Source organism: Kwoniella europaea, chromosome 1 (genome assembly GCF_036810445.1).
Source record: "Kwoniella europaea PYCC6329 chromosome 1, complete sequence".
Taxonomy (NCBI): domain Eukaryota; kingdom Fungi; phylum Basidiomycota; class Tremellomycetes; order Tremellales; family Cryptococcaceae; genus Kwoniella; species Kwoniella europaea.
Window position 1 is genome coordinate 9,554,610 of NC_089487.1, and position 24,255 is coordinate 9,578,864.

The 24,255-nt window shown below is 45.1% G+C and overlaps 9 protein-coding genes and 1 non-coding gene across 10 annotated transcripts; 6 read left to right on the forward strand and 4 right to left on the reverse strand.

The window, feature by feature from the left end:
• Window positions 1-272: 272 nt before the first annotated feature.
• Window positions 273-758, forward strand: V865_003645 (uncharacterized protein; the record flags this gene model as incomplete). Its single annotated transcript, XM_066227435.1, has 3 exons — window positions 273-360; window positions 428-518; window positions 599-758. The coding sequence occupies 3 exons, from the start codon at window positions 273-275 to the stop codon at window positions 756-758; spliced, it is 339 nt and encodes a 112-aa protein (XP_066083532.1).
• A 198-nt stretch (window positions 759-956) lies between these two features.
• V865_003646 (uncharacterized protein) lies at window positions 957-1,448 on the reverse strand (the record flags this gene model as incomplete). Its single annotated transcript, XM_066227436.1, has 2 exons — window positions 957-1,201; window positions 1,271-1,448. The coding sequence occupies 2 exons, from the start codon at window positions 1,446-1,448 to the stop codon at window positions 957-959; spliced, it is 423 nt and encodes a 140-aa protein (XP_066083533.1).
• A 799-nt stretch (window positions 1,449-2,247) lies between these two features.
• V865_003647 lies at window positions 2,248-2,335 on the forward strand. Its single transcript has one exon. It is a non-coding gene; the product is annotated as a tRNA-Lys (tRNA).
• Window positions 2,336-3,270: 935 nt separating this feature from the next.
• Window positions 3,271-10,470, forward strand: V865_003648 (uncharacterized protein; the record flags this gene model as incomplete). The annotated part of the gene is made up of 6 exons (XM_066227437.1): window positions 3,271-3,537; window positions 3,607-4,587; window positions 4,650-5,435; window positions 5,485-8,427; window positions 8,483-10,052; window positions 10,127-10,470. 6 exons carry the CDS (start codon window positions 3,271-3,273, stop codon window positions 10,468-10,470), a joined length of 6,891 nt encoding a protein of 2,296 aa, XP_066083534.1.
• A 1,428-nt stretch (window positions 10,471-11,898) lies between these two features.
• V865_003649 (uncharacterized protein) lies at window positions 11,899-13,108 on the forward strand (the record flags this gene model as incomplete). The annotated part of the gene is made up of 4 exons (XM_066227438.1): window positions 11,899-11,977; window positions 12,058-12,140; window positions 12,236-12,510; window positions 12,625-13,108. 4 exons carry the CDS (start codon window positions 11,899-11,901, stop codon window positions 13,106-13,108), a joined length of 921 nt encoding a protein of 306 aa, XP_066083535.1.
• Window positions 13,109-13,921: 813 nt separating this feature from the next.
• V865_003650 (uncharacterized protein) lies at window positions 13,922-14,788 on the reverse strand (the record flags this gene model as incomplete). The annotated part of the gene is made up of 1 exon (XM_066227439.1): window positions 13,922-14,788. The coding sequence occupies one exon, from the start codon at window positions 14,786-14,788 to the stop codon at window positions 13,922-13,924; it is 867 nt and encodes a 288-aa protein (XP_066083536.1).
• A 634-nt stretch (window positions 14,789-15,422) lies between these two features.
• Window positions 15,423-16,773, reverse strand: V865_003651 (uncharacterized protein; the record flags this gene model as incomplete). The annotated part of the gene is made up of 2 exons (XM_066227440.1): window positions 15,423-16,260; window positions 16,319-16,773. The coding sequence occupies 2 exons, from the start codon at window positions 16,771-16,773 to the stop codon at window positions 15,423-15,425; spliced, it is 1,293 nt and encodes a 430-aa protein (XP_066083537.1).
• A 1,148-nt stretch (window positions 16,774-17,921) lies between these two features.
• On the forward strand, window positions 17,922-20,902 carry V865_003652 (uncharacterized protein; the record flags this gene model as incomplete). The annotated part of the gene is made up of 7 exons (XM_066227441.1): window positions 17,922-18,028; window positions 18,102-18,398; window positions 18,454-18,482; window positions 18,539-18,659; window positions 18,734-18,760; window positions 18,826-18,892; window positions 18,968-20,902. 7 exons carry the CDS (start codon window positions 17,922-17,924, stop codon window positions 20,900-20,902), a joined length of 2,583 nt encoding a protein of 860 aa, XP_066083538.1.
• Window positions 20,903-21,034: 132 nt separating this feature from the next.
• On the reverse strand, window positions 21,035-22,780 carry V865_003653 (uncharacterized protein; the record flags this gene model as incomplete). Its single annotated transcript, XM_066227442.1, has 8 exons — window positions 21,035-21,418; window positions 21,530-21,679; window positions 21,765-22,035; window positions 22,106-22,117; window positions 22,189-22,341; window positions 22,415-22,578; window positions 22,646-22,693; window positions 22,763-22,780. The coding sequence occupies 8 exons, from the start codon at window positions 22,778-22,780 to the stop codon at window positions 21,035-21,037; spliced, it is 1,200 nt and encodes a 399-aa protein (XP_066083539.1).
• A 265-nt stretch (window positions 22,781-23,045) lies between these two features.
• V865_003654 (uncharacterized protein) lies at window positions 23,046-23,950 on the forward strand (the record flags this gene model as incomplete). Its single annotated transcript, XM_066227443.1, has 4 exons — window positions 23,046-23,170; window positions 23,225-23,333; window positions 23,414-23,698; window positions 23,774-23,950. 4 exons carry the CDS (start codon window positions 23,046-23,048, stop codon window positions 23,948-23,950), a joined length of 696 nt encoding a protein of 231 aa, XP_066083540.1.
• Between the last annotated feature and the right edge of the window lie 305 nt (window positions 23,951-24,255).

Sequence of the window (24,255 nt, forward strand, 5' to 3'; positions counted from 1 at the left end):
TCTTCCCAAAAAATCTCTTCGACAGAAAGTGATGATGTCATCGTTTATCTGATGATCAAAAAGTTGGATTTGTTAACTGTTCGGCAAGAATCGCTCGGTGAGAGTGGTCGAAAGGCGATATTGTCCATCTAACAGTCGCATATTTAGATAACAAGAATTACCACATATCGAGGACCTACTGGATGGCAAGAAGACCGAAAGGAAGTGAAATCTAAAGAAGCTTCATTGTCTCACATTTGCTCTGTCCTCACCAGTAAACACTCTCGCTCAACATGGAAGCACTATCGCGGAGAGAAGATACCGAAGTACTGGAATCTGTCAAATCGGACGCTCTGAAAGTGTGTGACGACTACGTCAAAGGTGTGTCGAAGCTCAAAGGGTCTTGAACGTCGAGGTTCTGTTCTAATTTAACTCCATGGTATTACAGCTTTCGCCGAATGCGCTACTGGACGAACATTTACATTACCTTTCGTGTGCAAAGATAAATTAGACGATATGCAGAATTGTATGAGAGAGTAGTGAGTCTATCGAGTCTACTTGTACACTGGGCTCAATGTTTGTAGTAAGACAATATGAGGGATGCTGACGACAAGATCAGTATGACACAGGATAGGATGGACGCTGCGAAATTAGATTACATAGCGAATCGATCGGAACATGGTCGTCAGGCTGTAGAGGCATTACGGAAGAGTCGTGCGGAGAGGTTGAGGAAGATGGCGGGGTTGAAGGAAGAGCCATCGGGAGCACAGAGGAAGTAGAGGATTGACACGATCTGTATGTAACATGTATCACCATTCATATTTCCGGGTTTTTATACATCATCACATCATTGGATGCCTGAGTTTAGAGATTGGAAACATCATTCTGATAATGCTAACAACAATATAACAATCGAAAGAGAGGTCTGTGATTTCGACAGAGAAATGTACGGATTAGACTCAGACATACCCACCGTCTCAAGACTTCTTAGATTGAGGATATCTTTCTTGATCACCTCTTTCCCATGGCAGTTCAGTCGCTGGTCCAACTTCACCTTCGATTATCATATCGGGCGGTCCTCCGACCATCGTGCATATCTCAGGTTCAGTATCATCTTCGAACCATAGGGCCGCAAAGTTTGGCCGATCATCGAAAGGAGGAGCAACGCTGCACCAATACATTGGATCGACATCTTCCTCCACGTCAAATCCTATCGAGGTGACTATCAAGAACCCGTATGAGTGCATGCTCGTGAGAGGTGATAAGTGCAGAACTGGTGTGTCAGACATACCTTTTGTCCGGTGACTCTCCGTGCCGATGTTGGTCGATGGAGCTCTTCTAGCTTCCACGCGGCCCTTGGAGCCATCTGTCCCTGTCTTGGTGTTACTGACAGTGGACTTTGTATGTGTATCAGAAGAACTTTTTCGTGTTGTCTGGGTGAGATGAGATTTGGCATCTTGAGCTGACATGCTGATCATTCCGAGTTAACGTTGATGTCGGATCATAAGAGAAGGTAGCTTAATTGAACAATCCATCAGCGCATCTATGACTTTCTCTCAATCCGGTATTGCTGGTCCAATTCTATCCTCCTTTAACGGTAGCTTCTCTCCAAATGGACGGAATCGCTTCTCGTTCTCGAGATTTTCATTTATTTTATTAATGCCATCAATGGAGCGGCATCTCATAGACATATCGCGGTGCATGGTATCTACGCCCAGACTTTCTACCTACATCATTCGTATTCGATCTCTCTATTGTATCACATAACAGATACATGCTGTTACGAAATCTCACAAAGTGACTTATTCACGTATACCATTTCAAAAAGTCAAGACAATGAAGTCGAGATGGAAAAGATCAAGCGAAATCCCAAACGATGATCGGCTCCAACTACTTATATACTCCCTTTGTTGCCCTTGAGCTCATACTTCTCTTTCGGAACCAAGCGAGCTCGAGCCATAAAGGTGGAGATATTGGTAATTGCCTGATTTGCTGCTTCTCGGCTTGTGTCCTGGCAATTACAGTAGTATTGTGAGTCAGTGCGAGTATGAAAGTGCAACATAATCTCACTTTAGTTGTTATGAGGGTCTAGATGTTCAGCTCAACTCATTCTCTAAAGGGTACTGCAAACGACTTTGCAGTGAGGTGGGCCGGTGAGTACGCAGAGAATTATCTCAACAAAAGATAAGGCAGAAGACTACATGAAAGCCAAAAATTTCTCTTTGGTAGAATGATACAGATTTCGGACAAACGCAAAAACATCTAACAGCCCTTGTAGCTCAATGGCTAGAGCATGCGACTTTTACGTGATTCTTCACATATCGCAAGGCTGTGGGTTCGAGCCCCACCAAGGGCTTATGTTTTTGGTTGGACACCCGTCCAACACCTGTTTTTGAATACATCTCTTTGCATTGATCGGATGTGCCACTTTAGCAGTGACTACTACGATCTTGGTTTTCATCTTCCATGTCCTATCGTTAGATGAAGTGGAGAGCTTTAAGACAGACATCGAATACATGGAGCACAAATTGAGGGTGTCGGAAGAAACGAGAATATCAGTTGAATCGGATAACGTCAACTTGAAAATCCGATTAGAAAAGCTTCAATCAGAACTTGAGACGGAGGATAGAAATCGGCCCGAGATCAATATGGGTCAAGCTATGGTACGATTGGAAGGGATCGAGAGATTGTTGTATGAGTTGATCAATGATGATGATTGAGTCATCATTCTTCACGCTGAGCAGCTGTGTATGTATGTACTGTACGAGTTTGTATAAGAGTGGATCTGATGTCTGTGCATCGTGGACCTGTTTTATGCACGGTGAGAGATGACGTAACTTACTGGACTATACTCAGGGCGGAGATTCAACCAGAGGGAACGCCACATCCAACCCTTGACCTGACTGCTGCATACCTGCTATCGGCAATATAATCACGGGCGGTTATAACTCCGCCGTACGAGTAGCGATGGTATGCATGAGTTGGTTCACTCTGCTAACTGGCATCCTAGTCACACATTTCACAACTTGTTGTCGCATCCTTCACCATCAACATTACTATCATTCACTCCATATCCCTAGCATCACCATCACACCAGCAAAGTCACATCGACTCAAGCTATCCATCCACCAAGCGCCAAGGATCAGTTTTGGTCAATTGCTCTCGCAATCATCTCGTGACGTGTTCCTCCCTTCCAACATTGATGGGCGGGGATGAACATCTAACAATCAATAAAAATCAAATACCCCCATATACCCTTTCCAATCCTTCTCAAAGAGTGATCCATCGCCCATGTCAATCCCTCCTCCCGGACTGGGAGGTGGGGTCAACAGGACCGGCCCGCCGCCGGGATTCGGTGGTGGTAATGTTGGAGTGACACATTCGCCAGTCAGCGATGCCAGCGGAACAGCATCTAATGCCGCTAGTACGGGTGCTGGCGCAGGCGGAAGAAGAGATGGTCAAGGTGGTCCCGCAGTCATCATCAGGGCTCAGATAGTGTTCTTATTGACTACTTTCACCGAAGATAACTTTGATAAAATGTCTACCGAGATCAGAACAGTAAGTCTGTCATCCCAATTGTGTCGTAATCGAAAGGTTTGTAAATACTGATGTCCATCCTCAATTTAGCTCGCCTCATCTAATGGACCTGAAATGTACCATCACTTCCTCCGAAGAGCTGTTGCCGTCGCAAATCCCATCCTCCAAACTCTTATTCAACATTCCCAACAATATAAGGACGATCCTGCCGCCCCGCCTCCTCAACTCCCTACAACAGGTCAAGCAGCTCTGGTCTGGCGACTGCTAGTGACAGAAGCCATCAGAGCCGCTAGAGATGTTCAATTAGCACCACACTTCTCTTTCATCATGTTATCACCAGCACAGAGCACACCATTACCGCTACCATCTCTTAGACTATTCAATTTACCTCCGGCAATGTTATTCTCCCTCTCAGCATACACACTCGCATCGCCGCACGTGTTCCCACCAACTCATGCATCCTTCGCGGTCTTCCACGCTATCTTGTCACAAACATTTCAACCTACCATGGAACTGTTACGATCACCTGGTGTGCCCTTCTGGACTATGACAGCTATCCCAGGGAGAGAACCTTTCACAGACGATTTAACTTTACAAGAAGCTAGAACCTTGATACTCGCTTTATTCCCTCGCTCTCAATCGTCATCCGGTGGCAACTCTACCTCCAGACCTGCGACTCCGACTAACCCCACTTCACCCCATTCATCACCTCTCAACTCGATGCAACGTCAAACCCTCGTCGGATCGCTGACTGTCAAATTCTCTTCTCCCGCTATCATCCTGCAAACACTTTCAGCTTTATCGCCCGGTGGACCCCCAAGGTCACCAGGTGCCGTTCCACTGGAAGATATCCTCTTCGAATTGGGCGAGAACCTCACTCCAGACGAAGGTACTGTAGAAGCGGTTGTGGGTAGATGGTGGGGTCCTTATCTCTTAGAAGGATTGTCGCCTGAAGAGCAACGCAAGCAAGTCACAGAAGAAGCATGTCATGTAGTTCATGGATTATGTGAGGGATTGCGAATGGGTCGTCAGGTAGATTTGCACGGCGTCATCAAGGGAATGTCAGCGATAGTGAGTGCAAAAGTGCTTAAAAGTCCTTCGCAACACGACATTAAGCTGACCTCACATTTTAGCCATCCATATCATGGCCTGACGTGGTCAAGTCTTTCGACTCGCCTCTGACCCTTGCCGCCTATCAAACGTCTATACCCCTTATCATCTGTCTGATTTACGTTCCCCCTCAAGCACCTATACCTCCTCTCGCTGGATTATTGCCTGCTTCTCTGGATGCTCCAACTTGGGAGAACATGTCATCTCTCCTTTCAGTCCTCTCCCTTCTTACGATTCTACCTCCCGACGCTATGCCCATTTTCACGATGCCTTCTGCGCCTTCCCCTCAATCATACGCTCGTATAGTCAATCCTCCAACCTCCGACTCACAATTGAGCAAGACAGCTCGTCAACAGGCCAATGATCTCCAGGGTGCTGGTCTTTGGAACACATTGGGTCTGATTCAAGTCTTAGTGAATGCCTGTGGTCTCGCTGAGACGGATCATCCCTCAGAAAGAGAGAGAGAAGAAAGAGCCGACATCGGAAGAAGAGCTACGGATATGCTCGAAAGTGCTGCTAAGTTGGCTCCGGAACTCGTATTACTGGCGTTGGAAAAGCTACCTGTGAGTTTGTTCCGTTGCAACAAAGCTGACAATCAGAAACCTCTTCCTCCCTCTGTGGCCAACATGCACACTCGTCTTCTCGCTGTCTACCTTTCCTCAGCAGCAAATGCGATGACCTCTTCAGCTCTTGTCTTCCATCAGATGTGGCAAGCTAGTCCGGAAGGTCTGCTATCAGTGTTGTTAGAGTTCTACGGCGAGGATGAGAATAATCTAGGAAGAATCGTAGAGATAGCTACAGAGCTCAAGGTATGTATTCGCCTTCTCTATATTAGGATTTCACTGACATTCTTCGCAGATTCTTCATAAATTACTTGCCTCGGAGAACCTGCACTTCACCCTCGATGTCGCTGCTCTCGCTTCAAACAAGGATCTTCTCGACCTGGAGAAATGGCTTGCCGATGGTATAGAGGTTAAAGGTGAAGAATTCTTAGAAGCGATCTTTGACTTTGTAGAACACAAGATCCGTCTCGAACAAGATCATCAGCATGCTCCGGAATCCGCGCCTCCCCTTCTCTACACTCTCGGCACAAGCGTCTACTCCATCTTCATCCGAGTGGTCCGAAATGCTCCAAATCTCTCTCGAGAAGATGTTTCTCGATTCAAACATCTCCGTACCGATATTCTCATTCTTCAGCCTCGTCTCCTTAACCTCAAACCCGGCAGCAAAGCAGAACAAGGTTTCTCAGAAGCCAAATTCCCTAAAGAAATTGTCGACAAAGTGGATGAGATGTATCAGCAGATGTATAGTGGTCAATTGAAACTGGATGATGTGATCGACGAGCTTAAGCGATGTCAGAAATCCGATGACCCGGTGGACCAAGACACATTCGCGCATGCTCTTCACTCTTTATTCGACGAATACAAATTTGTCAAATCCTATCCGCCCAAAGAACTCACCATGACCGGTTTACTTTTCGGTGCCATCATCGATTACCGCTTAGTCAAGGATACACCTGCCTTCGTTGCGACTAGATATGTCCTCGATGCTTGTAAGACCCCACCTCACGAAGCTCTTTACCAATTCGGTATCAATGCTTTAAGCATATTACGAAACTCTTTGGTGGATTTCCCTGGCTTATGTCGATCCTTACTCGAAATTCCCGCTCTTCACGAATCTCATCCTGTGCTCATCAACGATATTCACCAAGCTTTGGTAGAACGAGAAGAATTAGACATGCAAGGTGGAGTCAAGCTTGCCTTCCCTGCTCTCAAATTGCCCATTTTGATCGAAGAAGGAGATGATGAATTTAGAGAACCTGAACCAAGGAAGAAGGATGCTTTCATGTTTATCATCAACCAAATCGCTCCTAGCAACTATGAAGCGAAAGCCCAAGATCTGGTCGGCATTTTCGAAAATCAATATTCTCGATGGTTCGCACATTACTTCATCGATGTGCGAGTCAGTCTTGAGATGAACAGACACGACATCTACATGCAGCTCCTCGAGGCTCTTCATTCACCAGTCTTTGAGAAACATGTTCTTTGGGAGACATACCGAAAAGCTCGAGATTTGCTCAACTCGGAAGCCACTATGAACTCAGCATCGGAAAGAACTACGCTCAAGACTGTTGCCAGCTGGTTAGGAAAGATCACTTTGGCCAGAAACAAGCCCATCAAGCTAAGGGAGTTGTCGGTCAAAGATCTGCTTATTCAAGGATTTGACACAAAGCGACTCATCGTTGCAATTCCTTTCGTTTGTAACCTCATTCTTTCCTGTAAAGATTCTATCGTCTTCCACACCCCCAATCCTTGGCTCATGGCGATTCTTCGACTCCTTGCTGAATTCTATCATTTCGCTGAACTCCGTCTCAACCTCAAGTTCGAAATCGAAGTGCTGTTTAGCAAACTTGGTGTGGAGTTAGAATCAATCGAACCATCGAACCAGCTTCGACTACATGTGCCTCCTCCGCCACCTCAAGAGGAATTGCCGAACCGGCTCGATCTTGAATTGCAAAGAGCCACGAGCGAGATTATGAACGGTGGTCAAAGATTCGCGGAACTTCCTGGTAACGAAGCTTACGCCCGAATGCAACAGCTTCAGACTGAACAGGCTGCTCAAGCTGCTCAGGACTCTATCAACAGGCGAGTAGACGAACTGATTGCTCAACTACCTCAATACCTCATCTTTAACCAGGATTACCCCATCTTTACCGCTCCTACCCTCAAACGAATTGTGCATCATTCCATCGATCGAGCCATCCGGGAAATCATCGGTCCTGTCATCGAGCGATCTGTCACTATCGCCGGTATTTCCTCCCGAGATCTCATTCAGAAAGATTTCGGAATGGAAGGCGATGCGGTCAAGATGCGTTCAGCTGCCCATATGATGGTACAGAACTTGGCTGGAAGCTTAGCTTTAGTCACTTGCAAAGAACCGCTCAGAACGAGTATGATCGGTAATATCAAGCAAATGTTAGAACAGAATGGTTATACGGAAGACTCCATGCCCGATGCTATGATCGCCGGAGTGGTAAATCAGAATCTAGATGTCGCTTGTTCAGTTCTCAAGAAAGCAGCTATGGAGAAAGCCGCTAAAGATATCGATGTCAATCTTGCTCCTCAATATGCTGCTAGAAAAGCTCATCAGAACTTGCGATCTCAAACTCCTTTCTGGGACGGCGCTTCATTCGGCTTCGCTCTTTCGCACAATGCTCTCCCTGATCCCTTGAAATTGCGACCTGGAGGCCTGACACCCCAACAGTTCAGAGTCTACGAGGATTTCGGTGAACCAACTAGAATGATCAGCCACCCCACTCCGCCTGCCAATGGGGATTACCTTGTGGCTCAATATAGGGATCTCAACTTGAACGATGGACTGGTCCCTTCCGAGATCAAGCGTGGTCCTTCACCAAGAGTTTTCAACCAAAACATCGTTGAAGGACCGGAATCTGTCGCTTCTCCGCAAGCCATCCCCCCTCAAACTAGCGTTGACAAGTTCCATGAACTCGCTTCTGAGATCGAGAAACTCCTCGCTCAAAGTTCCGCTTCCAACATCTCTGCTCTCCCAGCTGATCATGAGATCAGAAGTTTGATCCGAGGTGTCGTCATCATTGCCAACCAATCTGCAAACCGAGATTCAACGACTCTCATTATCGCTCAGAAGGTTGTTCAATTGCTTTACCGATCTAATGCACAACTGTCAAGAGAAGTATACGTATACTTGCTGCAGCAACTATGCGATTTGTCACCTAAAGTCAGTAGAGAGGTCAAACAATGGTTGGTATATGCCGAGGATCCTGTAAGTTGTGCCATTTCTTGTGTGCTCATGGCATAATTGCTGACTATGTTCATAGCGTAAATTCAATGTTCCAGTCACTATCACTCTCATCCGAGCGCAATCTATCTCGGTACACGAGCTCGATGCTGCTTTGGCACAAGTGATCATTCGATCCTATGCCCAAGAGGTTATCGACTTCGTTGCTCAGCTTATCCGGGAATGCTCTATCTCTGAGAATGCCTTCATTCCTAGAACTGGGTTCGCCAACAGTTTAGCTGCTTTGCTCAAATCCCAAGAAGTAGGCCGAGCAACTCCCATCGCCGAAGCACTCCTTGACGAACTCCGAGGTGCTACCATCAAATCACCTGCGGTACCTACTGCAGATGCCAAACCAGGAATTGATGGTAAGCTCCAAGAAAGGTTATCCCATTACTTCCTCGAATGGGTCCGAGTCTTCAGCACCAGCAAAAACGCCGAAGTCGCCTTTGTGCCCTACATCACATACCTCCAAAAGGAGGGCATCCTCAATGGTGAAGATATCTCATCAGCCTTCTACCGAACAGCCATCAACACCGCTGTTGACTTGGATACTGCTAAACTTCAGCAAGGGCTATTCTACGGTACGGATGCTTTAGCCAAGTTGATCGTACTTATCGTCAAGAACTACGGTGACAAGAGTGGAACAAGTAGCGTATCGAGAACGGTATATTACTACAACAAGATCATCACCATCATGTCTTACTCACTTGTCCAGAAGCAGCTTGAGATGGGAGAAGCATTCAATCAAAGACCTTGGGCACGATTCTTCACCAGCATGTTGAGTGAACTTCAATCGATTGAATACAACTTGCCTGAAACCTATCTTGGATGCTTGAAGCATTTCGCCAACAACTTGGGTATCACTCAACCGACTTACGCGCCACGGTTCGCATTCGGTTGGATCTCCATCGTCTCTCATCGACTATTCATGCCTAAATTACTTCAAACCGCCAGAGATGATGGATGGCCGGAATATCATCGATGTGTCATGTGGTTACTCAGATTCTTGTCGCCATTCTTGCAATCGAATGACCAGATGTCACCATCATCAAGATCGATCTTTAAAGCGACTATCCGATTGTTGGTCATTCTCATGCACGATTTCCCTGAATTCCTAGTGGAGTTTTACCATACCCTCTCTACTGCGATTCCACCTCATTGTGTCCAAATGAGAAATATCATTTTGGCTGCGTTCCCATCCACCGAAGCTCCCTTACCGGACCCATACAAGAGGTTGGATCAGTTAGTACCGGAAATGCAAAGATTCCCAATCGTCCGATCCGACTATATCGGCGCATTGACAGATGGTAACCTGAAATCCGCCATCGACCAATATGTCCGATCGGGTATACCTGCGTTGCCATCGATCGTGAACGAGTTGAAGAATCGAATCGCCGTCAAGTCCCTCACTAATGGGCATAGCAATCAAGATGGTTCTTCAGGTTCGAACGTCACCTGGAACCATACTTTGCTACATGCCGCGGTATTTTACCTCGGTACCACTGCTGTAGCGAGAAGATATCAACAGACTGGTGTGGTTGATTTCGATGCGAAAGCTCCTGAGGTGGGAGTGTTGACTGGTTTAGCGCATGCGTTTGATGCTGAGGGTGAGTGCAATAAGTTGCTTCTTTGGCATACAGCGATACTCCGTTAGATTGCTAACTTTGTGTTACCTCACTAGGTCAATACTACATGCTCAGCGTGATCGCAGATCAACTCCGATACCCCTCGGCTCACACATCATTCTTCATCCATTTCATGCTATTCCTGTTCGGTACTTCATCCAGACCATCAGAGACTCAACCACCCTCAGCTATACCCGAAAGAATCGCCAGGATCTTACTTGAGAGAACCTTGGTTCAACGACCTCATCCTTGGGGGTTGCTGGTCACGTTCATCGAGTTGCTTGATAATGAAGCGTATGGATTCTGGAAACAGCCTTTCGTAAGAGCTGAAGAGGAGGTGTATAGGTTGTTTGGACAGGTTAGAGGCAGTGTAGTTGCGAGACGGGAATTACAGGTTTAATCAGTTCAGTTAATAAATCGTGAGTGTGATCATCACCCTCTTGGGATATTATTGGTTGATATACTGATATCGTTGTTCATGTCATTCAGCGAAAGCTAAAATTGAAAATTCTGTTCATAATCGACATTCCCTATTCAGTGTGAAGATAAGAAGAAAAGTCATCAATAATGTAATTTCCCTGTTTCCTGTTTTTCTGTTTGTTCAATTAGGAGTACCCCCCAAAGATCCCAAGTACATATATATCCAAAAGTTTCAATTACAATTTACTCAAAAGCATTCTTTTGCATCTCTCATCTTTTTTCTTTTCCTTTTAGATCATATATACCTTTATCGGACTGAACCTTCATTATGAAGGGTAAAGTTCGTAAAATGCGAGATTTCAAAGGATGTCCGACGGTTTTAATCATTTCTTATGTACGATTTTTCCTTTTACTCAAGGGTTATCTTCTTCTTTTTTCAATTGTTTCATATCATATCATTTTTTCCTTATTTACTTTCTTATACATAAAAATGACGAGGACAACACCAGTCGATAGTCATATGAAGTTCATTTAATTTTCTCTTTTACTTTTTTTTAGGTTGACTTAAATTACATAGAAATATGGATGGAAAGAGAGAAATGATCATTTTATTTATTTATATACAGTACGAGTAATTTGTGTGATGATATGAAATATGAGAATATAACCTTATATGATGTTTCTAGTGTCGTCTCGACACTCTGCTTGCCAACAGGTGGCGGCGTCTTTGAATTCAGGGTGCTATCTGTGTTTGGTAACATTTTATGGCTCATACCGTCTTGAACATCTTTGTCAATCGTCTGAGCTCCACCAGCTCATATTGTACGCCCTTGATAACTTCTTCTTGCTGGCCCAATGCTTACACAGGTTCACTGATCTCCGTACTAAGATGATCTGCTATCATTTCAGCACACGGTAAGAAAAGCCACCAGATTCACTCGAGATTTGCCACTCACTCAACCAAGAATTGATTCCGCTGCTGTCACTCGAACAAATCACACTTTCCCATTTCTACACACCCATCTTCATCTTCCCACTTATAATCATTCTCTTTCCACTTACACATCTTTATCTACTCATCAAGTCATACGTCAAGTACATCTCATAGGATCAGTCGATCACCCCTCGCGACTCGGTCATTCATCTGATAGACATATATCAAGATGTCCGAACGTAAGGTTCTGAATGTGAGTCACACCTTCTACTTCTTGCCTTTCGCCGTAGTAATCTGTCTACATTGTATGCTGACTGATTCCCTTGATCTTTGATTTGTGGTATTTGCAATGAATAGAAATAGTAAGCTCTCATTCGTATTCTATTCTTAGATAGCCTGAATGTAGCTTACAATTTTACCTGCGATCTTAGCTTTCCACCGGATTTCGATCCGTCCAAGATCAAGCGTCGAAAGATGCCCAAGGATCTTCAGCAGGTCATTAGGTTGATGGCTCCGTTTTCGATGAGATGTAACAGGTGTGGTGAATATATTTGTGAGTAACCTTCTCCGTATACTGCTCATCTTCTATACTCTTTGAAAAGGCAGCTGACCTAGCACTTCATGGTTCAATAGATAAGGGAAAGAAATTCAATGCCCGTAAGGAGACCGCTCAGGGAGAAGAGTATTATGGAATCAAGATATTCAGGTTTTACATTGTGAGTCATCTTTACATATACCCAGTCGGACAATAGTACTCATTGAATGGTCAATCGCTAACGTCGTCGCTACCTTGTATTTCATTCCATCACAGAAATGTCCAATGTGTTCATCCGAAATAACATTCAAGACCGACCCTAAAAACGCCGATTATACATGTGAACAAGGTGCTACACGAAATTTCGAAAACTGGTCCGAAACCGATAAGAAAGCTACTCATTTACCTGGTGCGGAAGAAGATGACGAGTATGATTCGGAAGGGAATCCACTAGAAAGTAAGATTGAGAAGGATGCCATGGCAGATTTGGAAAAGTCGCAGGAACAGTCAAAGAGGGAGATGGAGATGATGGATGAATTGGCTGATTTAAGGTCAGTCTTGTTCCAATACTCACAAAACCTTAGGTGGTCACGAGTAACTTGATCTGTACGATTTCCTCTATGATAACCTATAAAAGCTAACGATGTTCATTCATTATCGAACAGACAACGAAATGCGAGACTGGAGCTTTCCAATGTATCCTCCGATCCCAATGCTCTGCTGGAAGCCTTGCATGCGGAGAAGATATCGGCCGAAGAGGAAGCTAGGCGAAAGGCAGAAGAAGATGAAGATGACGCTTTGGTCAAACAATACTTTTCGAAAATACCTGCTCCTGGTGCTGGCCCCTCGACTTCTACCGCGAAAGCTAAACCCAAATCACCTGATGGGGAAGATGACAACGAAGAGAACAGCGACGAAGAAGATACTGCTCTACCCGCTGCGTTGACTATCAAAAGACGTCCCGCGCCTGGTACAAGCGCAGGTTCCAACGAGCCTTCCGTTGCTAGTATCTTGGCAGCGAAAGGTAAGGTACTAGATGGTCAATCGAACGGTAATGGCGGCACCGCTAGCACGGCACCTGCCCAAGCGAAACGGAAAAGAGAAGGAATGCAGAAGTTGTTAGGCATAAAGAAAAAGGCTAAGGCTTAAGGAGAAATTTACTTGAGAAGGAAGATAATACTTTCAGTAAACCGTATTGATTGTTTATGTATAACTGGTTGTATCACTCTGCTGACGGCTCCTGTGACACTTGGTCCTAAGACTGCGATCGCAAATTTCGTATTGCCTTCTAGTGCCAGACTTTGTGATTGTTAGGTTTTCTCTCCTCTGAAAGTGTGTGGCTGGAGAGAGGATCTCTCTCAAGCGAGCAGACAGGCTACGGCGACTTTACGACTGTTGACAAGTCATATCGGTGAGGCACATGAACAGAGTTCGTGGCTATGTGAAGATGATAAGCGAGGGTGAGTTGTACCAAGTCTGACCTATCTTACTGTATACAGCAGTGCATAGTATCCCCATCAGATCTACCGTGGATTTCATATTCATAATATAGTTTGATTCACTGTACGTATCTACAATTCAGCCACCAAGATTCTTGAGTGACCTGTTAAATCCAATACCATTCAATCCCTTTCCACCTTGAGGTGTAGCAGTCGATCTGCACTGCGAATGACACCCCAGTCAGTCGACGTCCTTGCAATGTCATGGCAGGGTGGTATGTCTACCGAAGACTCACTTCTCGACTGGGAACCATCGTTCAAGAGAATCCCAAACTACTTCCTTCTACCCATGAGCTCGTAAACCTTTTCATGAAGTGATTCCAAAATCTCATATTTCTTTTGACTCGTCTCAAGCTCTTCTCGAGCCTGTTTCAACTCCCCTTCGAATGATGTAACTTGTTTGCAACTTGCATCGAGCTTTTCTGATTAACCATTTCGATCATTCACCAGCTCTTGGATCTTTTCATCGAGTTTTGAAAATTCTTTTTTTAGTTTGAGACTGATATCTCTCGTATGCTGATTCGGCCTGACTTTTTGCTGAGTCCAATTCATTCTTTACACTTTGCAAATCGTCTCTCTCTTTAGTGATTGTCTTGTTGACAGCGACTTCAAGAATAAGTTGTCTTTCGGAAGCTTCTTGGCTTTCCTGTGCGAGTCCAAGCGTTTCTGTCTTCTTTTCTAGATCTTCCTTCAGAGTTTTGATCTCACTTTGCCATTCCTCTCTTTCTCTGTCCATCTGTTCTTCCCTCTGTCTGAACAATCGATGAATGTCAACCCCTGATCCCTGAGAGTCTTCATTTTCCCTCCTCCTCTTATAATCCTCTAAAATCTCGCATCTCTCTTTTTGGTCCATAAAGCGATCTTCGTAGTTGAAGGCTCGTTTTCTCCAATAAGTGATATAATCCCCAGGCTCACATGTATTAGCGGTAGAAAGAGGGTTGGGAAGCAGGAGATTATCTTCGACATTGCCCGGGGAGGAAGTGCTTTGAGCGTTGGTGGGGTGTGGGTCACTGTTGTGTGCTGACGAGAGGTTACCGGGATCAGCACTAGTCGAATCTCCCAATGAGAGGATTGGCGTAGGGGATGCTGTGTCTCGAGGGGAAGGGGAAGGAGGGACAGCAGTCGGTTTGTGAAACTCAAGTTGAAGATTATTTGTACTTCGACTTGGACCTCCGACAGTAGATGATGATACGGTTGTAGTCGAGGATTCGATGGATTTACGTCTCAGACTCAGTCTTATCAGTCTCGAGTTTGATGATACTGGTTTAACCTTTGATTCTGTCCTGGCTTGTGGTGTTGGTGGTTTGGCAGTGCGTGAGGCCGTACACATGATGGATAGCTTAATATTGATAGATATAGTATAACTCAAAGTTTGAATGACAGGATGATTGATGTAAGTAAGAGAAGAGGGAAACAGGAAGAGTCGGATAACTCGACTTTTTATAGTCAAGATACTGTAGATGGGTGAAGTACATACAGTAAACTGGGCCTGGGCGTACCTTCAGTCCTGTTGTGTGATATTCTACAGGTGTATGATGGGAGACTCCCAGTTCTATGTCCTCTTTCTGTTGGTTTTGATACTTCTGCTGCTACCTGCTGCCCAGACATCTATGGGAAGCCATTCAGCACAACAATCGTGAACAATGAGGAACTTCAGATGTCAACCTGAAGTGACAGTGGCATTCGTTCTCCATCAATGAAGAATGGAGCTGACGTGAGCTCACCAAATACTAATCGAAGGACACCGCCAAAAGGGTGCTATGCTTATAAACAATGCATGCATTACCTGTTACTACCGTGAAATTACCTTTATACAACGTTTTCCTATCCTTCGACTGCTATTGTTCAATCAAGTCTATCATGGGGAGTCGGGTAGAAACGATGGAAAAATTACGTTCACAGTTTCTCATACTTTCCGGAGGGAGTTGAGAGGAATCTTGCACCTTATACTTCAAGTCCCCCTATCAATCCATCCTATTGCTATTTGCCTCTTTAAGCTGTTGCTTGAGATGCGAAACTTGCTTCTCCCAGTTCTTCTCCCTTGTTTCAAGCTCTATCCTTTTCTCCTTTTCAATCGCAAGATCATCTTGCACTTCCAACAATCGGACGGTGGTGGCATCTAGCTGATCTTTCGTTTGAGAGTACATCCTTTTCCACATCATTGCCATAGCGTTATCGATTCCTTGATCTTCATCGTCTTCATCCTGAATTCGCGAGAACGATTGGTACTGCCCAATATAATCTTGAGACGAAGGTGTAAGCAAGGTCTGTTCTGGATGGTGGTTGTGATCAGATGACAGCGGATCAGCGAGATTATTCAGTGGAAGTGAAGGTGGCGTAGGGAAAAGAATGTCTTTGTTATACATTTGCACATCTTCAGTCTTCGGAGTATCGTACTTGATGGACAAAGCCGTTTCTTCCGAAGATCCCTCCTCTTCTTCCTCTTCCGATTCCGCATAGGAAATCACCTTTCGTACTCGTTTAGTCCCATTTCCATTTCCAGTGCCATTCCCGTTGAGGAGATCGTTGATGCTGATCTGACGTTTTCGAGGTATAGCATCAGGTTCTGTATGTTGAGTAGATGTCGTCGGAGACAGTCTTGGTGTAGCTTGAATGAGAACGGATGACGATGTTGATATCGAAGTCGACTGCAATTGTAAACCATCGTTGAAAGGTACACAACGTTCCCTCGACCTCATCGCATAGTGCTTCACGCATCTTTCCTTGAAGAAGCATTTGTCAAGTATCGGACAATAGAGGATATCACCTCTGCATGGATATCCCTCGCAATAATCTGGATGACTGGTTGATCGAGATTAGCCAGGGCTTGGTGCACATTCATTAACGCACAAAGACTCACTGATACCATACACGGCTACGTTTCCTTGCATCGCTTTGGAATCGCGACTTCATCCAGTCCATAGCTTGTACCTTACTTGGTGTTGGATTGCCATAAACAGCCTTGTTGCGATAGAAGGAGACTGGTTGAGCGATATATCCACATTTGGTCAATTCCTCTGTCGAAGCGACTCGCCTGCAGGCCGATGTGCACGTATGCGTATGTTCGTGATGATGGTGTGAATTCCCCGAAGTCGCAGATTTGACAGTCGCTGGTGTAGTCGAGGACTTGACAGGTGTTTCCGGAGGGTGGATAGCAGAAGTTGATGGTCTGACAGCGTGGACTGGAATGAGAGCAATAGGATCAACGATGATTCTCTCGGAAGCTGAGCTGGATTGACTGTTGTTCCTGGATGACGAGGGAGAGGGATGTTCGTTATCGAGCGCAGGCGTTGGTAAGAAATCAGGCTCAGACATCTTCGTTAATGTATGTAGGAGTCACACAAAGAGAGAGGTATGAGAAGTTCAAGAAAGAACGATAAGCATGACAATACAAGTCATTTATATATGTATTTTTATGCATGTGCATGTCTCCCTGAGCCCCGTTGTAAGAGAGGGAAGAAGCACGACGAGGGAGCACCGACCCTCTTTGTCCGTGCCCTCCCCTCCCTCTCCCCTCTCGGCTTTTTACTTTGTTTTCTCACAGAGGCCCGGTCCGTGCGTCACTTGACAGGAGCACTACATCACAATAGCACAACACAGACTAGGTCTGGGAAGCATGCTTACTATCCAACGTGCAACCGACATGCATCAGTCGCAAGTCTGCATGCCCGCGATTTAGCGGTGTACTGCACCGGTCGCAGATACATACATAGCTTTGCACGACTCTTGCACGAGGCTCATCTAGGGTCTTGGCACCAGATAAACACGCTGCAATCGAGCTACAAGACACGAGGACGGGCGAGGCATCGAAATGTACGTGCTTTTCTCTCTGTGTGCAAATCTTCGATGCACGCTTTTTGAAGACTCTTACCGATAGAAGAGTGCCGGCTACTGCATGTAGTCAGGTCCCCTCGATGAGGCCTGACAGTCGTTTTCGATGCTGTGCTTGAACATCGATACGATCAACTTAGCATTCCACACATGTCTTTTCAGCTAGTCCTTGTGTGTTTTGAGCTCCTTCAGCTAGAGCGAGGCATTCAGTCCTACCAGATAAGTCTGAATGATCCTGATGCAACATTAGGACGAAACTCAATTCCCAGCTGTCCTTTCTCTCAGATGGTGTATGATGTGATGTCTGAGTAGTCACAATGGATATATCAGACCGTAACTTTTATCTCCCTGGTTTATTGATCGTCGCTCCTAGCTGTGTGATGTACTGTGCCCCGTAGATCATCTCAGTCCCTCTTCAAGAAAGTGTATTACAGGTTCTATGTTTCCTTACTTGCTACTGGGACAACACACTTACTGGTCCTTGCCGATATTTACGCAAAAGAACGAGGAATGCTTGTCGGACTCTGAGGCGAGGTTACTGCAAGACGCTTACCAACTAGGTGACAAATGCTCATTATAGACTGAAGGGAAGATCAAAACCAAAAAGCAAAATAAATATAAAAGCGAACAACATGGCAGGAGTACCTAGTTTAACGTGGGTGGGGTACAACCTCCTTCGACTGACTGCTATCGTGATACTATGCTGGGCAATAGCAGTTCAGTTCATCGCTATAGGAGAGTAAGTGGTTGTCGTTACTGTCGCATATTGTGGTGGCTCGACTTGATATTTATGTTTGATCGTACGTTCTTAGTGATATGTCAGCATACTCTGATGCCCAACCGTCTTCAACCTCCAACAACTCGGGCATAATCTCCTCCTCGACAGCTCCATCAAGTAGTCGGAATCCCTATGCCGCTCCCTCAGCTCGATCATCCTCCATTGTCACAGCTGCTATCGGAGCGGTCACTCAAAACCCCTCAGACAAGAGGGGCTCCGAGGACAATGCGACATCATACCTCATAAGGAGGCAGGGTGGCGATTCGGCAGGTGAAGTGGGAGAAGCCAACTTTGGATTATCATCTATACCTAGACAGCCAGTCGGTGTAGTGTGAGTGTCTTGCAAAGAATACAGGATTAAAAAGTTGATTTTTGACTATATCCAGGTTCACGATTTTCTCGAGACTGATCATGGGTAAGTTTCCTTCCAGTATGTATCCCATCCAGGCTGTTAATCTTCGTGTTGCACAGTGTCATCCCTATCGTTATTGCTTTTAGGGCAATTCGGCTGGCCCGAAATGTTTCTTTACAATCACATATCATGGCTTGGTCCGCAGAGTACACCAATCTGGTTGGGATTAGTACAGACCATGTAAGTAATTTATTTTCACTACACCTTGTCCAATTGCTAAGATCCGTCTTGATGGACATTGATGTTGTAACTAGTGTGGCAATTGAGAATCTCCGAGTATAGTGAGTAGACTGTTTGCGGGTCAGTTTAGATACTTTCCTGTGCTAACACTAAGTTCACTTTGCAGTGCCAAATCCTCTGTACTCCTTCCTTGCTGGGCGCTGTTCGTCATCGGTTTGATTAACCTTACAATTGTAAGTCTAAACCCCTCTTATACATCAACATCACCCGACGGAGGGGAGACGATTGATAACTTTGTTCGTGGATAGGGTGGTGTCCTCTTATGGCTTGGACGCAAATTACCTAAATCCCCCTGTCCTCCCTTACATTTCAATATTTCTACAAGAGTGATGTACTTCAGCCCTCCTCCGAAATGTTACGATCCCATCACTAAACCCCAAAAGCAAACAGACAGGATATCAGATCCAGAATTACAAGACTCAGCATCGGAGGGAAAACAATTACCCTCGTCGAATGTGAAATCACTAGGACTAGATGAAGAAGAAGAGGAGTTTGAGAAAATATCGATTCGCTCGGAAGAAGGGTTCAGTCTACCTATCGAATCTCAGTACAGGAAACGAGTACCTACAGATACATCCCAAATCGAGGCAAGAAATGGTAATGATCACAACCATCATACAGACGTAACTAAAGGTGGATATCCCACTTTCTCGGGAGGTGGTCTTACCGATCCTTCTTCCCAGGTTCCACTGGGTTTTATAGAACGTACGAAAGATGGAAGGAAAATCGAATTTATCAATACCAACGCTGAGAGTGGTCAACCTACTCATCGAAAGCGACGATCGGATTTACCTCCTCGTGATCAATCGAGGAAGAAGGCGATGACAATTGATAATTTCCCACAACCTCATGACAAATTAGTCCATCTAGGTTCGACCAGTAGACTGAGAGCCGATAGCGTAGATACCCTAACTTTGATATCCAAAAGTATCAACAAGAACCAAGAAGAACACTTACGATCAGGTGAGAATGGACTAGAAGAAGCTGCTAAACATGCTAGAATGAGGAAATCGACTTTATCATCAATGACTTTTGGTCCTTTACCGTCTTCATTACCAGTTGATAAAACGGAATCAATGCCCTTGCCTATGCCTGATGCGATGGCTCAGAATAACCAAGACAAGGCCAGCAGGATGAATGTGGACTTGAAAAGATCAAATTCGAAATCATCTACCAACGGTTATGGTATGGGTAATGGTGAAAAGAGACGTCAATCGACTTCATCTTATTCATCTGCCACATTGGAGATGGGTCCGAGATTCCCTTTCCCACCTTCTCGTCAGACTTCTCTCAGGAGATCTCATATCCCACGTCCAGACGATGAGGAGGAGGATGGTATAAGACAGATAGTTGAATCTCCCAAAGAAGTGGGTCTGACAAGTGAGGCGAAAGGTCCAAGGCCGCCTTTTAGAGCAGGATCGAAGAGAGAGAAGCCTAAGGTTAATACTGCCGACTCAGCATCATACGAGGACAAAGATAAAAACAGAGTGAGAAGGAGGACAAAAACCGAAGATAATGATAAGAAACGACAATCAAAGTCAAAGTTACCCTCAAGTCCTCCTACATCGCCCCCTTCTATACCTCTTCCTAAGATACCAAAATCTCCTAAACACAAGTCTTCTCATCCCTCAGTCGCCCGCCGTCGATCATCCTCATCATCCACAGCTACTTCACCCAAATTGATCTCGGGCCGTAAAAGAGCAGCGACGTTGGCTAACCCCGCTCCAGTAGGATCACCGAGACCTTCCCCATCGATTAGAAGGACCGGTTCCACTCGGAGGGGATCGAGGACAGCCAGAGGAGTACGGTTCAACCTGTCTCCACAGGCCGAGGCTGAAGATCAGATTCAGAGCGAATGGTCTTCTTCTTCTGACGAGGATAGTGGGGATGAAGAGATTGGCGAGGTTAGGGAGTTGGTCATTAACGATGATGATTGTGGTTTCGTTGGCACGCCCACTCAGAAATTACATAGACCCGAATCGATCTCTTTGGATGATCTTGATTTGAAAGGGAAGAAAGGGATTAGGTCAAGTAACAGTGGGAGAACGAGGAATGAAACTGTCAGTGGACTGCAGAACAAAAAGGATAGTACATCTGATGATTTAAAGCGGAATAAGAGTCAGAGTAAGCCAATGATTCTTGGTGGGGATTATCTAAATGGTGGTAAAGAGAACTACTTGTAAATTTGTCTCCTTATTGTATGTTACTGCATGTGCAAGTTACCGGCAAATACATGGTATTGTATCAAGGAATATATGACGTTCAAGTACTACTACTAGTCTAGATGTATCGATATCGATATCGTGATTATCGAATCACTCATCAACCGATTCCCACCAATTACCACTCGAAGCAGAAGAAATAGCGGGTTGATTTCTCTTTTCTTCCCTGAATCCACCGCCACTATCAACCCTCTTACCGTTCTTCCTAACTATCAGACCCAACCCACTACTTATACCCTTCCTGCCACCTCCAGGAAATTGCTCTTTCCTGCCCTTCTTGCCTCCTTCCTGTACTTCCACCTCTTCTTCTCCTTCGCCGTCGTCATCATCATCCCGCTTCCTCTTCTTGTCTGCATTATCGGGTTTCTTGCTCTTCCCAATTTTAGCTCGGTATGCCTCAGTGGTGTGATATAGTTGTTTCTCCCATTCTATTTTGTGTAGGCGATATAATCCCATAGTTGCCCTTGCGTCTGTGACCTGTTCCGAAAACAACAAAATGATCAGCTTCGTGGATTTGCTTACGAAATCACTCCCAATTTCAACAGATCATTTAGTGTACCAAACGGACTAAGGATGGACAGGACTTACCGAACTATGCGATCCCTGCTGAATCCTTATACCCAACTCCATCTCTGATAATTTCTTTAATCCTGGATGTTTCGATTTGGCTTTTTCTCTTAACATCTTACATCTCTGTGTATCCCTGATCAACGGACTGGGATGACTCAGTAAGAGGATCTAGGTGAGTCACATACCGTATAGGTCAGCTTGGATGTCAAACCACTATTCCAACGACGTGTTCGGTGCTTGGTCCTTTGCTTACCTTCAAGTCGTTATCAACCGCATGTCCCACTACTATCCTTCCCTCGCACAACTCTGCCACTTTCTTCTGAACCTCTTCGAAAGACGGTGCACCGATCATATCCGACTCCCTCACACCTGATATCCAAGTACGCCAATCGGTGACTTTCTCTCGAGGCTGGACGAACGTATCGAGCAGTATATGACCATGAAAATTGACGATTGATACTCTGGCTAAACATGATTCCGAACCATTAGGTCCGGTTCCTACCATCTCGCAATCTATTGCTATACTACAGAGGAATCAGTAACTGTCCATCACCCATATTTCACAGGGTCCAGTAATCGGTGAAGTGTACTTACTAACTGCCAGGTCTAACATCCCGTATTGTAATAAACGTCAGCTTAAGGACATGAGCTAGTTCAGATTCTGAGATGAGACTTACGCTTTCTTAGATTCGTTCAGAACTCCCTTGCCTGACACCATAACCCTCAACTCTTCTACCAACGGCGAATCGGTTGGGAAAGGTAAGAGGACGACATCCTCCTTAGCCTTGGATGGAGCAGGTATAGTGATCTTAGATGGTCCAGCTACAGCGCTAAAAATTCGTAGAAAGGCATTTAGCTTCAATACATTCCATCATAGGTCATGAAGATGTACAATCCGCTTACCTCGACGATGATTGTCCGTTCCTCGTGAAGTCTGCGTGACCGATATACCTCGAAACTCCATTCACTCCATACTTATTTGTTTGTTGCTCCTGAGCCATGAAAGTTCGTCGAGCTTCACTCTTCTTTTGTTTACTTGTCTTTGATGTCGAAGGAGCTGGTAGCGTCTGTTCGGAATGATCAACATCCTCCCGTGGCACAATGAATGGCAGGGTGTAAAGGTATAAGACCTACCTTCTGTAATTTAGCCCAATTGCTACTTGGCGGTGCAGGTGCTTTTCCCTGTGATCCAGATCTACTCAGTATTACTCCCGTTTGTGAGATGAAGTAGATAGCATCGACCGAACTCACCTTGTCCATCTTGCTCATGATGAATGTGCTGACTCTTGATAATGCTAATATCACTCTGAAGAACATAACCGTGAAGAGGTAACTTGGTACTCCAGAATCCCAAAAATATTTACCTTCGAGCCGGGTCGAGAATTGAAGCGGCGCTCACCGCCATCACCAAAGTCATCAAGATCCTCCCTCCACCTTATGTCATCAGTCCTAGTCCTGATCTGTTTAGGCCTTCTATCATTGCTAACTCTTCTTTATGCTTTTACTCAACAATTGATCGTAAAACACAAGCACGATGAGCTGCGCCGACGATCTCACAGCGGATGATTTGACTAATAATGTCACCACGGAAGTGCTAGAGCGGGTGACAGCGGGAGAAGGGAGTAATACGAATCTTTGGGGTCAAATTGATAAAGACAAGTAAGCGGCTTTTGTCTTAACGAATCATCGGAAACATGTTGATGATACGGATAGTGTGACAGGTCTCAATCTAGAGGATGTGTCTTCTGCTCCTAAAGTAATCAAGACATGGGATGAGAGGCTGGATGAAGAGCTGTTTGTGGAATCAGGTGTGGACGACGATGTGAGTTTGAGTCCTGTACGGTGGCCAAGCCAAATATCAAGTATGCTGAAGGATGACTCATGTGTTTTGTGTTATTGTAGTTAATATTATACATCCCATTCATCTCATCCTTGCGCCTACGTACATTACTTCTCCATCCCCCTGCCCCAGGCCACCCTCATCGACCAGGCCGCCTGAGATTATTCGCCAATCTACCTCATTGTCCCGATTTCTCAGATCTGGAATCGATGACACCTATCATGGATATTGATATTAGTTCTCCACCGAATGGGACTAGGAGATTACCCGATGGGAGGAGGGAAGTGGAAGAATGGGGATTGAAAGTTCAAAAGTTGGCGAATGTTTTTAGTATAATACTTTATTTCGTATGTTCAGTCGAATCTTACTTCGAGTAATAATCAAAGTTGGTATCAAAGCTGATGTGAGGTATTTTGGGACAGTCCGAAGCGGAAACATCCCTTCGATCGACAATGTTCTACGTTGGCTTCAAAGGTGATCCAAAGACACATACGATGGACATGTCTAAACTTGGTCAAGTCCCTGCTCAGAATGCAGCGGACAAGAAGATTGATGAAGTGGCCGATAAGAAAGGTTCGGGTTATACTACCATTAGATGATCACAGCTTACTCGTAGCATATGACCGTCTGTTCCTTGAGTGTAACATAAATTGTTGTATACTATAGTCAGACTGTGTACTGTATGCATATAGTGTGAAGGCATTCTTGGCAATAGGCTCGGTGCGTAGTTATATGATGAAAGGGAAGCCTGAGTCAGAATCAATCAACCTTTATTTTATTATACACTGCCATTTTCCCTTTTAGACGCGCACCATTCCATTCCCATTCCTTGATTCATTAGCTTGATCTTTTGATCTCCACAATGTGCCTACTCTCTCTTAGTCGATCAATCTTTCACTCATCT